Consider the following 14710-nt stretch of genomic DNA (forward strand, 5'->3'; position numbering starts at 1 on the left):
GCTGTCATCGTGTGGAGGCTTTTCATGGCACAGCCTCAGAGTTGCTGACTCCAAATGGGGTTCTGTGAACCAAGATAACTGGTGCTTTATGGGCACTCCGTATTAAGAGAGCTATGCTGTAGAAAGTGTTGCAAGTGCTATGCATATACTACTCTCCTGTTCCAGGAAGATTGTAGAGGTGAATTTTATGTGCTGTTTTGTTTGTTTGGTGTTTTGGGGGTGGTTTTTCTTTGTTTGTTTCTTAAACTGTTGTTTATCTTACAGTGAAGGGAAAGCTGGAGGGCCAGAAGCAGCTGACTTCTCTGATATTCTGCATCTGAATACTAGTGCAAAACTGGCACAGGCTGGCTCTGCGGCAGCATTTTTGTCAAAGGTTACTCGCGGTGCCCTGCTGATAGAATCGTACCGAAATCTGCCTTCCATTCGTTCCTGCTACCTTTCTCATTTTGTCTACTTGCAGCCTACCCTGATGCATTCCCAAGCGTCCTACCAAGGGCGGAATTACCTCATCCAGTCAATGCTCCTTCCTGAGGTCAAAGGGCCCATCCTGCCTTCAGACTGGCCATTCTTTCCACTTATCAGCCTCTACAACAAAGTGACTAATGCAGAGACACATGGGGCTGTACTGAACTCTCTCCCACTTGATCTTGTCAACACTGTGACCTGGAACCTGCAGTGGGTCTTGTTGCTGGAAACCTGGCGTACTGAAACCCTTCAGAGCGTCCCTACTGCTGCCAAACTTGCACGACTTATGTGTGTCTTCCTCACAGGCAATGACCTCTTTCTAGAAGCATCAGTCCATCGCTACGCAGCTGCCCTTCTCTCTGTGTATTGCCAACCCAAGGTCCTGGACTCCCTGAACTTGGATGCTCCTCTCCCTGGTTTGGCATCCTTCCATGACCTCTATCTAAGTCTCCTGGAGCAGTTTGAAGGTGTCTCCTTTGGAGATCCACTTTTTGGAGTATTTGTTCTTCTACCTCTGCAGAAACGTTTCAGTGTTCATCTGCGTCTTTCTGTTTTTGGAGAGCACACAAATATCCTGCGGGCACTTGGAGTGCCCTTAGAGGAGGTAATCTTGGCTTATAGTAGTTGCCTGTCACTGCATATTTCTGGGTTACTGGGCTCTTGCCTGTGATCCTTCAACCTTGATCTGGACATCCCAACCCTTCCCCTTCTTCCCCATTCCTCTATTCCAGTAGAATAATCATGCTTTCTTTGCTTAGGAGCTTTTCATTCTCCCTCAAGAGAGTTCAACTCATGGAATGTAAAATAGAATAGAAACGGAGAGCAATGTTATTTTGTTTAAAAGCTGTAACAGCAGTAGATACATTTTTTTTGTTCTTTTTTTTTTGTTCTAAACATCTTAATTGTCTATAGGTGTGAGGAACGGAGTCCAGAAGCTGTAGTGCAGGCCCCTGTCACTTAATAATTTTCAGACACTTGTTGAACTTTGTTTTGGTAGCAAATAGTATGTATATGTGTAGGGCAGGAGCTGTGAAATTGTTCAGTCTGGAAACTGTCCCACACCCTGCTTGGTCTAGTGATTGAGAACTTTCTAATGTATGAAGGGCTTGTCACACCCCATGTTCCACAAGCAATTATGTTTCTCCTAAATAAGTATTTTCACACCTTGGTGAGAATCTTTTCCATGCTCAGTGCATAGACAAATAGTCATTTCCCTCTCAACCATGTTTTCACATTTAGTTATACTGGAGTTGTGCCCTGCTGAGCAAGTCAGCAAGAAAATTTGGTCTGTGAGGTTCAGGACTACATTTCTTTTGAGTGAGCAGAGCACAAGCGATAGAATTTAGTGATGCTGTCAAAAGTACTTCGTGTTACTTTGAAACCACTCTTACCTGTGCCAAAAATCAGTTGCAGTGATAGGACTAGTAAAACATCTCTTCATAAAGCTGAAGAGGTCTTGAGAACACTTTGTCAGGGAATGTCACATCAATCAGTGTGGGCAGTAGCAGCTCTGCTGTGAAGGGGGGTCATGCCACCAAGGGACACCATCATACATAGGGGGACATGCACAAACAGCTGGAGAAGGGCACCCTAGAAGTCATGAACTTCCCCTCACTACTTAGACCCTGACAAAAATTGTGATCTTGCCTCCATATGGGTTTGTTGCAGTTTCCTGTAGCGCTTGAGCGATACACTTCCCCTCCTGAGGATGACCTGAACCTCCTGCGACTCTACTTCCGAACGCTGGTCACTGGTGCGCTGCGTCACACCTGGTGCCCTGTTCTTTATGTGGTGGCTGTGGCTCATGTGAACAGTTTTATTTTCTCCCAAGAAAGCACTTCACAGGTAGGTAATGGATAGGAGAGCTTCAGGGCTAGAATCTTTGGGTTTTGCATCTCCTGTCCCTAGGGGTCCAGTGTGGCTTGTGGCAAATCACCAACCTTTGGACCTGAAAACAAAGACTGTAAGCAAATGTGTTGAGGACTGGTCAGCTGTTGAAGAATCCAGCAGCTTTTGTTCGCTCTACCCTAAAGTACTTGCACTAATGGTAGTCAATCCCACATAAATTTTTGAAGTCAGAAACTGTGGGCTGTGGTATGGGGGAAAGAATAAGGCAGAAAGGATGAGGGAGCTGCAGGCAGAGAGAACTCCACCTAGCTGATCAAGGGAAGCCAGTTGAGGTAATCTTTTTGGATTTCAGTAAAGCTTTTGCTAGTGTCTCTCTCAGTATCCTTTTGGACAAAATGTCCAAGCACACAGCTGGATATACAGATGAAGGTGGTGAGCAGTTGGGTCACTGGTCAAGCACAGAGGGTAATACTGAATGGGGTAGCATCAGATTGGTGACCTGTCACTAGTGGGGTTCCACAGGGCTCCATCTTGAGGCCCTGTACTCCCCAACATCTTCATGAACAACTTGGACACAGGACTGGAAGGGATACTAAGCAAGTTTGTAGCTGACACAAAACTGGGAGGAGCTGTGAGGGAGGCCCTGCAGAGAGACCTTGACAAATCAGAGGGCTGGGCAATCACCAACTGAATGAAGTTCAACAAGGGGTAGTGCTGGATTCTGCACTTGGAATGGGACAACCCCGGATGTTTGTACAGAATGGGGAATGAGATGCTGGAAAACAGTGCCATGGAAAGTGACCTGGTGTATGGCAAGTTGAATGTGAGTCAGCAGTGCCCTGGCAGCCAGCAGGGCCAACTGTGTTCTGGGGGACAACAGGCAAAGCATCACCAGCCAGCTGAGGGAGGTGATTTTCCTGGTCTGCTCTGCACTGGTGTGGCCTCACCTTTAATATTGTGTGCAATTTTGGGCACTGCAGGATAAGCAAGACATTAAGCTATTAGTGTCCAAGGGAGTGCAACAAAGCTGGTGAAGGGCCGTGAGGGGAATCCATATGAGAAGCAGCTGAGCTCACTTGTTTGTTCAGCCTGGAGGGGAGACCTCATTGCAGTCTACAACTTCCTCCTGAGAGGAAGAGAAGGGGCAGGCGTGGATTTCTTCTGTGGTGATCAGTGACAAGACCCAAGGGAATGGCCTGAAGTTGTGTCAGAGGAGGTTTAGGTTGGATATTGGAAAAAGATTTTTTACCCAGGGGTGGTTGGACACTGGAAGAGACTCCCCAGGGAAGTGGTCACAGCGCCAAGCCTGACAGAGTTCAAGAATTGTTTGGATGATACCCTGAGAATTATAGTGTGATTCTTGGGAACGGTCCTTTGCAGACCTAACGGTTGGTTTCGATGATCCTTATGGTTCCCTTCCAACTCAGCATATTCTGATTCTGTAAAAGATTTGGCCTCTGCCTGAGCAATCTTAAGGTGCAAAGTACTTTTTCCTTTCACTTTGCTTGAATAACCAAGCACAAGTCCTCCCATGACCTTGGAGCCTCTAACAATGATTAGTTCTGCTAACAACACTTCACCTCTGATCTGCAGTTCTATCTGAAGGTTGAGAAATCAGTTGAGATTCAGATCAGGGAAAGGGGGAGAGAGGTTGGATCCATCTCAAGCACTTTCTGCTGGAACAAGCTGCCCATCATCATAATGAACAAATCATTCTGGAGTGTGGTATGCCCATGGGCAAAGGTATTATTGCACTCTATTAAGGGAAGTGTGTGTTTTGTTCCCAGGAGACTGATGCTGCTCGGAAAAGCATGCTGCGGAAAACATGCCTGTTGGTGGATGAGGTAGGATCTGTAAGATTCAGTTTGTACCCCTAGAAATTAAGTTTTCCATACATGGTACTCTTCCTTACTTACATTTGGCTTTTGAATTTTGTGTTTAACTGCCTTGCTTTGAGAATGAGAGATTAGCAGCAGGATTTTGTCCTGTGATGTCTGTATAAATACTGTTAACCAGTTCTTGTACTAATTGAACGCAAAACACTGAGCCTGTTGAAATTTGGATCAATCTCCTGTACTGTATTTCCATACTCTTGTCCAAGCAGCATTATATCTGGATAGTTAGAGGTGGTAGAGGAATGATTCTAGCACAACTGTGAATAGATGACTAGCAGTGGTCTTCCTGAACTCTTAGTTGCATGCTTACCCTGAAAAGAACAGAACAGATGTAAGGTTTTTCTTTTTCTCAAGAAGCTTGCCAAAGTCTCTCCTTTGTGTGACAGAACTGGGTCATGTGGCCCTCTGTGGTTAGTGTCCAGGGTAAATATTAGATCCCACTCAAACTCCACTTGGGTTTCTGGCAAAGAAGTCCTTGTGAGGGGCTGTTGAAGAGACAGTGGAGTTGGGTTCAGAAGAGGAATTCTCATGCAGATCAAAAGTGAATTTTATTGTAAGAAACTTGCCTTTTATACCTCTTCTATTGAAGATGATATAATTAAATATGTTGGGCATGATGGACTTGCAGTATCTGCAGATCACTATATAGTGTTGGAGATGGTGGAAGAGATTAGATTCCTTTCAGAAATGTTTAATGACTGCTGTTTCTCTCTTCAGAACTTGAAAAAGCACCTGCTGTATTACAGACTGCTAAATACAGAGAACCCCATGGGATTCGACCTTTATGAGCAGCTCCCTCCCATGAGACTAAAATACCTGCAGATGGTGACACAGAAAGAAAATAAGGAGAATGCACCAGCGCTAGACTCGGAGCAAAACACTTGTGCAAGAAGAGGGTCAAGGTGAAGAATAGAAGAGCTCAGTTTATCCTTCACTGATAAAATTACTTGAAGTTCAGATGGTTTTAGTGTTTAACTGGACACTCTTTGCATTTTCATCAAGTGAAACACCAGTAGAATGCTCCCAGCCCTGCAGAACCTGCAGCCCTGCAATATGCATCTTGTCAAGATAGGACAGTGTGTGGCCTCTCTGTGATGAATGTTGGAGCATTTTCCTCCATTTTCTTTCATGTTGTTCTACTTCTTCTCAGAGAAGGTGAGGTTGTATCTGAAAGGCACAGGACTATTGGATAACCTGTAAGAAGTGAAAAAGCTGTCTTATTCAGTCATGCTGGAAACTGGGGTTTTTCAGCATATGTCTGTCTTCTCCAGAACTTTCCCTTGCTTTTTTTTTGTGCCCTGAATTTTGAATGGTCTTTTCTATCCCCTGCAAATAGAATGACAATGTGAGAAGGAAAAAGTGGATCCTGAGAATTCTTTTTTTTTTTAATTTAATATACTTAGAAGCAGTTTCTTGAGGATAGTGTTCTGTGCACACAGATGTATCATGTCAGACCTGTAAGAAATATTAGTTCCTAGTGCAGTGGTACAAACATGAATATCTTCTGTTGCCCATCTTTTGGATAGTCTAAATTGCTTTCTTTTCTCTCTTAATTCAGTTACATGTATAACAAGATCAAACGTAATTTCTCTACAGGCCAGGATACTAGGCAGTAACCACTCCTCATTAGAGAAAAAAAAAGGTATCTGCTTGTTTAGCTGGAATATGTATTGGTTGCCTTCTGAGGAGAAAGCAATTTAAATTTTGAAGTGGAGTTTCTTAGCTCAAACCTAATTTAAAAATGTCTAATTTGATCCCACTTCTACCTCCAATTCTGTATTGCAGCCTCAGACACAAGGGTTACAAATATAGAGCCCTAAAAGGCTCCTCACCACTGCCACTTCAAGTCCAGATTTTACTCGAGGTTTGATCCCCCTGGATATTTTCTTTGTACCAAGTAATTTTTGCAGAACTACAGTCACTGTCAGGCTTTTGTTTGGAGAACTTTAACAAGGTTTGCTCATAAAAGTGTTTCTGTTGTTTTGCTCTTACAAATTAATTCCTCTGGAAGGTGTAAGGTGATGCTTAGTCTGAAGACAAGCTGGTGTCTTTACCTATCAAACAGGACAAGCTAGCTTCCCTCAGAGGAAACCATGCTTGTATTAACCTTGCTCCAGTGAATGTCCTAATTAGGTGTGTGAAACACCGTAATAGGCCTGCTTGTAATTATTGAAATTGTTCAGACAAGAAACAAATTGCAGATAGCAACTTTATGGAATCAGAGTCATTTAGTTTGGAGACGATCTTTTGAGATCATTGTGTCCAACCATAACAGTATCTTTCTTTCACCTGTCAGGTGTTGCTGCCTCCTCAAATGCCTACATAATCACATAGGGCTTACGGCATTTGTGACTGGTGCTGTCTTGGTATTGGCAGTTTTCTAAGTGTACCAGTCCCCCTAAGATTGCCAGAAAGCAAACAGTTTCATCTTTTCCTCACCTTATTTCAGAGAGGACATGGGCAAAACTGGTATTCCCTTTCAATTTTTTTTCTATTTTCTTTTTTTTTTAACTTTCTGTTGCAGCTTTTGATCTGTGATTTCTCTCTGCTGCAGATCAATGGCATGTAAAGTAACAGAAGGACAGTGGTCAACAAGGTTTTTTTTATTGTTGCTAATTGTTTTAAAAGTACTTGGTGTGATTAATCAAAGGCATTCAAGTTTCTAATCTGTCTTGATGGTGAGAGACCAGCAGTTGTCTTTCCAGTGCAGTGAATGGAAAAATGCAAGGACTCCTAGCTGCCCCTTTAAAAGCAGCTTGCATCAAGGACTTTGCCTTTTGCTTTTCAGATCTCCAGTATAAAATCTCTTCCAGTACTCTGTTTCATGCAAAGTTGAATTTTGTAATGTGTACCGGCTGTAAATAAATATTTTGATAGCTCTGCGGGGTTTTTTTGAACTGTGAGAGTGCTCTCCTTTATTTAAGTCTTTCTTGAATTTGGATAGTTCTATTTGCAATTTATCAATGCTGCTGCTGTGAGGAAATTCACTAAGCTCTGGAACTCTAAGAAAGCTCCTCAAGCCAAAAATGACGTGTTATGTGATGGGTCAGTAAGACAGGGTACCAAATGCTGTGTGTACTTGGGGAAGGTGCAGGGTGGGTAGCATGTGATTTCTCACATGTCATAGGTGGGAGAAGAGTAAAAAACTGTCCATGGCTGGTATTCCAAATTATGATGGAAGTATCAGCAATGGAGGGAAGGAAAAGAAAGGATCTCAAATAGTTCTGCAGGCCACAGTCACATGCAGAAATTTGTAAGGATGCTGAATGTGAGCTATAAGCTTTCAAAATGCTGACTGTCACTTGAGGTGGTATGGCAATTCTAAGCTTGTTTTTTTAAGGCTTTGGGCAACCTTGTACCCAATTTCTCTGCAGAACACTAGAGGGCATTGCTTTGTTGAGTTTAAATGCAAGGTTTCTCAGCTTCAGTGCAATTGGGACCTGGTAAAAAACCCAAACAACCAACTAATAACCAATTTTCTGTGGGTTTTATTTACTTTTAGAGCAAGTGTGGAGAATTAAATATTTTTTGTGATAGGTTGCCAGGAATTATTCACTGCTTTGCAAGCAGGACCATTTTGGAAGAATGGTAGAGTATATTTAATCTTTAAACTGAAGCTGAATTCAATCTGAGACAGAACCAAAGTGTGCCAGTTCTGTTAATCCAGTTTAATCCTGATCAGGGTAAGTGAGGAGATGAAGAAAATGAAAACTGTCCCAAAAAAATTGATGTGACTTCTTAACTCCATATTGAAAGCTTTTCTTGAGAAGAAAATAATCTGGTGAAATAAGACTCACAAATAGGTTTCTTGGGTTGAAATTGTTCTAACTCAGAACAACTCTGGTAAGTCTCATCAGAAGTCAACAAAACCAGCAACAGCAACCAAATTAAAAATCCCTGCTGTCTTTTAATTCTTAGAAACAAAAATAGCCTCATCTTTTGTTCCTTTGGTGCTGGAAAATGCTTTATTTCATCCAAGTTACTGATGCTGTTCCACGTGAATAACGGTGGAATCTGTATTGTGCAAATTTAGCAAGGGCTATGCTGGAAGGTGGTGACAATATGTTTTTAAAAATGGTTGGAGTGGAGATGAGTTGAAGGCGATCCTTTTAGTAATGCTGTTGAGTTGGCAGGTAAGATTGTGTGACTGTCACAGTTTTGCATCCCATAGCTTTAATGGCCACAGTTTTCTGCATTCTACTGAATCTTCTTTTGCATTTTGAAAGTGGAAAGAGACTCTTCCCATCAGCTTGGAAGCATGTCCTTTTTTGCATAGAAGAAATGGAGTTGATTTGTGATCCTTCAACTGTGTGAGTGGTTTGAATTCCCTGATTTTAGAATCCCTATTTGGTGACTTGGCCCACTTTGCTGAGTAGGGGCAGTTTCCCATAAAGATGTGGGCAACTGGTTAGCTGGCAGTACTACACACTGAGATAGGACAAAGCCTGGCAGAAGAAAGTAAAGAGTTAGGCAAGGAAGAAATCTAAACAGGACTAAAACTACATTGTATGGGAGCTTTTTAACAGAACACATGAAGCATTGTATATTAAAGTGCTTGCATTCCACTGTATTTATTGACTACTTCAGTCTGACAGTGGAATTTAATAATCTATTTCTGGACTAATGCATTCTGTCTTGCCACTTAATATCAGGCAAACCCTAAACCTTTTGCTGATGAAGTCATTGACAGATAGAACAAGCCATAAGATGTGGGTGTATAAATATACCATGGGTCAGACAAATGCATTTCTTTTTGTGTCAGACAGAAAGTAGAGTAGAAAAGCATGTTTAAAATTGCTTTTGCTCCTTCCTAGTTCTGCAAAGTTCTCCTTGGAAATCTCTCATTGGTGAAGTGGTGCTGCTTCCAGCTGATTATCATATTTGGGGGAGCAAAATGAGTTATTCCGCTCAGCTTACAGAAGCTCATGTAAAGCTCTCCATTCACAGAGCTGGCCTTCTGATGTCACTTGTTGAAATCACTTTATGGTAATTTACTGGCCTTTTCCCCTAGTTTTTAAAAACTGGCTTTCCCTCTCCCTTTGAATGGAGAATGTGTGGTCCTGTGCTCTCAGAACTGCTGTGTTTTGCATGATAAATGGTGGATGTAAGCACGGCCAGTTTGGCCACAGTGTGTTCCCCTCCCTCATTTCTTTGTGATAATATTGAGCCTCAAAACAACTGCTGCAAAAATGCTCTGTGTAGGTTTCTGGCCAGCCCAAGCACAAAGAACTCCAATTCACCCTGACTGTGTTTTGCTAGAGGACCAGATGCTGCCCTGGCAGTGTTGTGAGCCTCCAGCCAGCCCTGACCTGAGCAATAGCTGTGTGCAGGTTACTAACAAGCAAAGGGCATTGTAGACAGAGTGACATCTGGCCCATCTTCGAGTCCAGTTCTTTATTTGCTGGTGGACTGTAACTAGCAGATAATGACAGACACCTCCAGATACTGAGGCTCCAGAAACCAGAGGAATGTCCTTTAACTTTGCAGCAGTACTTTGTTGAGCAACCAGCTGTTAAGTCCAGTCAGGGCAATGAATATTTCCAAAAAGTACTGTATATGGACATCATAATGAAGTCTAAGGCATGTGGGGGAAGGCTGGTGGCACCCACCATCTGTATCCCTCTTCCCTAACGTGGGTGACAAACCAGACCAGTGAAGGTCACACTTGTTATAAAACAGCTGCTTGTCCAGGCCACAACAAAAAGGGGGATTGTGTGATGTAAAAATACTACTAATGTCAAAGCACAGCCAAGCCACATAGGTAACAATGTGTGCTAAAATCTGAGGCCTTAGTTGGTGACTAAAGTTGGAAGTTTTATGGGACAGCCTGAGTGCTGGGAGCCTGTCCTAAGTGGCAACAGCTGTGAGTCTGGGCAGCTAACAAGGAACACCTGGGCCCAGCACCTGCCCTCGAGGAGCTTGAGCAGGGGTCAGCAGCATCAATAGGAGGTAAATAAGCTGTTTGATCCGTTTTTCTGCTTCTTTGGAGGGTAGATGGGCTGGCTGGGGCCTTGGTCCCTGACCCTAGTGACTGGTCTGAAGCTTTGGGAAGGCGCAAAGGGTAAGCCGGTGAACTTGGAGTGTGGCTTGGCTTTCAGGTGTTGTTTCTGGGTCTCTCAGATTGAGATAAGGTTTGTGGTTTCCCCTCTCTCCGTAGCATCCCTATCCCCCAGTACTCCCTTCATGTGTTTTTTTTTTTCTGTGTCCCTGCTGTCCTCCACTAGACTTCTTCCTTCCATGTCTCTTTGCCTTTCTATTTTCAATTTTCCACAGTCATAGTAATTGCTAGTTCTTCTCGGTTGGCTTTTTGCATTCTTTTGGCTGTTTGGAGAAGCAATCAGTAATTCAACAATTATAATGGAGAACTGAGATGTTGCTGCCGAGTTTGAGGTGGAAGCTCATGTCTCTTGGGGTGTTTGTCTGAAGGTCTGGGCAGGTGTCCATAATAACATGCACAACATGCCCATTTGGAAACCTTATGGCAAAGAGGGCTGTAACGTTTCTTTTAAGACTCATGCTGTGTAGGTGTTGTAGGCACACTGTGCCATTTGGGTCTAATCTGTCTGATATTTGAAGACACTTTAGCAATTATCTATTGGATCTGTCTCCTGAAAGGACAGTGACTGTATTAAGTGATTTTTTACTGTTACTGCTCCCACCACGGTAAAGTTTTGCCTCACAAAGTGAACATGCACATTCCCAAAGCAGTATTCCAGACTTCCTCAGTGCATGTGGACTTTTACTAGCAGCTTCCAGCACAATGCCTATGTGGGACGGCTCTTTGATATCTTCAGAGTAGCAGGAAGTGCAGAGCTCTGAATTAACTTCAGGTGTTGCCTTACTGGCAATGAATTGTAGTTTCAGAGGGGTATGAGATACCATGATGATACAATGACAGCCACTGTGAAGGTACATTGTTAGCTTCTTTCACAGAAAAGCAGCTTGCTACTCCTGGCATCAATGTATCTTTCAATATAGATTATAAAATACAAATTTAGAATGATACAAAAGTTTCACTAAACCACCATGCATCTCTTGTCTCTGACCTGAGTGTCAGCTCCCTCAGAAAACGTTAGTTATGCTGCTACCCAGAAGACACCACGATGATGGCTCATTTTTGTTCCTCTTTGTACTGTCTGTTGTAAGATTGATCAGTTTTGGATCGATGAAATTATTTGGGAAGAAGCTGACATTGCTCTTCTCCTATCTGTCCACTGTCAAAAGAAGTGGGAGGGAAGGGAATGTAAAATACACTTTTTAGTGTCTTTCTTGCTTTGGTACTGTTTTATGAACACCTGAAATATTTATGGAGGAGAGTATGGGCTTGCTGACCACACATATTTGCAATGAGGTCTTATCAGCAATCAGCAAATTTTATATGGTATAGGTTCTGAAGCTTTTTTTTTTAATTTAAGGGAGGGGTCTGGGCTTACAGTTGTTTGTAACAGTACAATTTGTCAGTTAAAATTAGGATTCAGAACTTTGGTTATTTGCATTCAGCAGTGACTGTAAATAACTAGTCCAGTGCAAAGCAAGTCAAAGATTTCATTCTCAGCATGCGCTAGTGGCTGTGAAGGCATTCTCAGCATTGCACTGTTGGAAAAATTAGCAATGCTCATCTGCATTTTGCAGAGCTTCTCTAGAGTTAGTATAAAATTTCCACTACTGTTTTAAGGACAATAAATTGTCTTCTTGTATGAGTCTCTTCTACTACCAAGATGCTCTTGAGATTAGGAAGCTATTCTCAATTTTGCAACTTAACTTTGAACCAGCAATCTTTGCTTACTAGTTTGTTCTGTAGTTATTTATTTTGGTGATTCTTATGCCTAGCTGCAGATGGAAGAAAGAAGCAATAAGCTTACAGCTAGCATGGAATTCTTGGCCTTTGTTTAAACATGAAATGCAGTTTTATAATCAGACTAGCCCCTTGCCAGAAACACATCCTCTCTTGGAAACAGTGTTAAGGCACATGAAAGGGGGTGATTAGTGACAGCCAGCATGGCTGTACTAAAGGCAAATGGTGTCTGACAAATGTAGAGGCCTGTGATGCGGTTATAGCATTGGTGAATAAGGGAAGAGCAACTGACATCATCCAGTTGGACTTGTGCAAAGCATTTGTCAATTTTCTGAAGTTTCTCCTTTCCATGCTACAGTGAATTTAAATGGGATGGTGTCAAAATTGCATCCAAAATGGAATACTTATTTTCTGGTTTGTCCTCACAAACTATTTATGAAGAATTAATTGTTATAAGAAAAACATTCTTAGAGTGCGATAAATGTATTTTGTGGTTTAGTTCAGGCTTCTTTTTGTTAATCATCCAACAAATGGTAGTGCATCAGTAACTGGAGGATATTCCCACAGTCTTCTTACTGCATACTACAAGCTAAATTTTACGGGTGCCTTTTTGGCTTGCCAGCTTTTCCCCAGTGTGAGAGGAACAAAAAGAGTGAGCATGAGAGTCCTGCTGCGGTTGTGTTCTCTTGACTCCAGTGCAGTGTTTTACCAGTAAGTTAAACACATTAAAAAAGCTGTTGTGTGTTGTTATTCTGAAGGCTCATGGAAGAAGTAAGTGACACCATGAGAAACAACTTGTTCTGGCATTGCTTTTTGTAAGTGATATTTGGCTTTTTGTTATATAGTTGGACTGTTGAGGTAAATAGACAGTGAAGATCAGGAAAATGGTAACCTAGTAGGCTTTGCTGGTGAAGAAAACTTGAATGTTCTGCTATGGCAAGATGCAGGTGAGAACATCTCTGTAATCATCTGCATATTAGCCTTGATTGTTTTCCCAGAGAATCTATACTTAGATCTTAATGGGAATGGAATAACACCCTCGGTTAATTAATGCCAAAGGATCACGAAAGGTAAATGCTGTAAGTAACCATAATTCAGTGCTGCTTTGATAACAAGCCTTCCTTTTCATACAGCTGCAAAAGAATAACATACTTGCCTAGTATAGTTGTGAATGGAGATCTCAATTCAAAAAAATCCTTCTCTGTCACTACCCAGAGGTCCACCCTGACCCAGGCATTCTTTTATGTGTGTGCAGACATGATCATGTTAAGACATTATGTGTCTCAAAGCTTAATTTTTCGGGTGACAGATGTAATTGTCTCTACATTTTTATTGGAGTAAAAATCCACTACATCCATATTTCAAATCTTCTGTAGCTCCAGCTGTGTGTGCCTTCAGGATGTTATTGCTGCTTTACTCCTGTAAGAGATAATTATTGTCTATGTTGGGAAACTAACTCCTTACTGAATAGCTCAGTTGATGCTTCTGTTCTTTGGGTTTGTCTGCTTTCTCATCCATGCTTGTGGATTTCTCTATTGAATGAACCCCAAGAAGTTTTGGGGTGTCTGGTGATGTTATTTGTAAAGAAGTTTTGAAAACAAGACTTGCTTATGAGTACTCCTGGGTGGAAGCTGAAAGTTGTGCTTGGGAAGAACCTGTGTGCTTTCCTGTAATGCCTATCAAAGAGCACTATCCTTATGTTTTGGAAATTTAATAGTTTGGGCCATCTGTAGTTTCATCTGCTGGCCATTGATGGGTTCAGTGGTCATAATTCAGGCAATATCCAACTGTCCCAGTCATGGCCCTGCCATTCTTTGAGTACTGTCCCATATTCAGGCATAAGCATTCTGCTCTTTTGGATTTGTCACTTATTTGTTAGCTCTCAAAATCTGGGAAACTACTTGCTATCTACTCTAGTGTGGAAAGGGTTTCATGGAAACAGAAATGCATTGAACCCCATAATAAATTTCATATCCATAGTACTATGCATCTCCAAGTTGCTTAACAAATGTTGTTTCATAACCCCTGTGTAGATGTGTCAGTGAGTGCATATACAAAGATCACTTTACCTAATGCTGAGATAGGGAGGACTCTTACTCATATATTACAGCACACAGAAATGCCACACATTATTTTAGCCTGGAGAACAGAGTGCTGTATTTAGATGAATCTGTAAGATTGATTTAAGTAGTTACCTAAATTAGATTGTTTCCAGGCCAGTGGGATTAAGAACCCTCTTTTTGCAAAAAGCGTTATGAGATCTTTAATGATCACACAAGGTCAGGATCCAGTTTTATGTCTTATCTGAAAGACCATGAACTTTTAAGTAGTGATCTGTCATTGTCTGATCTGACTATCTATTCTAGAGACTGCTTTATTTTAGAAGAGATTTGTGTAGCCAGGAGTCTAAATGCCATCAAAGCTTTTAGTCCTTGCTATATTCCTTGCCTGAGGAGGTTTCTAACAAGTTTTTATTATGATGTATCTTTTTGATTTGTTTTTCCCTTTTGATAGCAGACCAAAATGAGACTGCAAAGAATATTTTTCAGTTTGTATATCTGTCATTTGCTGCTGTGCACAGAGCTGCTTACTGATCTATGTATGAAAATTAATTAATTCTTGGGTTGTTCAGAAGAGTATCCAGTTCTCGATGCTTTTTCTGGGTGAGTTCATCTTTCTATGTTGCCACCTCTCTGTAAGTCTCCTC

The 14710-nt window shown here is 41.8% G+C and overlaps 1 protein-coding gene across 4 annotated transcripts in view; it reads left to right on the plus strand.

Annotated features, from left to right (window-relative positions):
* Window positions 1–7105, plus strand: part of RPAP1 (RNA polymerase II associated protein 1) — a 51879-nt gene extending 44774 nt beyond the window's left edge. For all 4 annotated transcript variants that reach the window (XM_071558389.1, XM_071558388.1, XM_071558391.1 and 1 more), the window contains 4 exons: window positions 265–1069; window positions 2134–2310; window positions 4101–4157; window positions 4926–7105. In XM_071558389.1, coding sequence (XP_071414490.1) covers window positions 265–1069; window positions 2134–2310; window positions 4101–4157; window positions 4926–5114 — 1228 coding nt within the window. In that variant the 3' untranslated portion in view covers window positions 5115–7105. The remainder of the gene's footprint in view (window positions 1–264; window positions 1070–2133; window positions 2311–4100; window positions 4158–4925) is intronic.
* The last annotated feature ends 7605 nt before the right edge of the window (window positions 7106–14710 follow it).

This window comes from Pithys albifrons, chromosome 6 (assembly GCF_047495875.1).
Source record: "Pithys albifrons albifrons isolate INPA30051 chromosome 6, PitAlb_v1, whole genome shotgun sequence".
NCBI classification, from domain to species: Eukaryota; Metazoa; Chordata; class Aves; order Passeriformes; family Thamnophilidae; genus Pithys; species Pithys albifrons.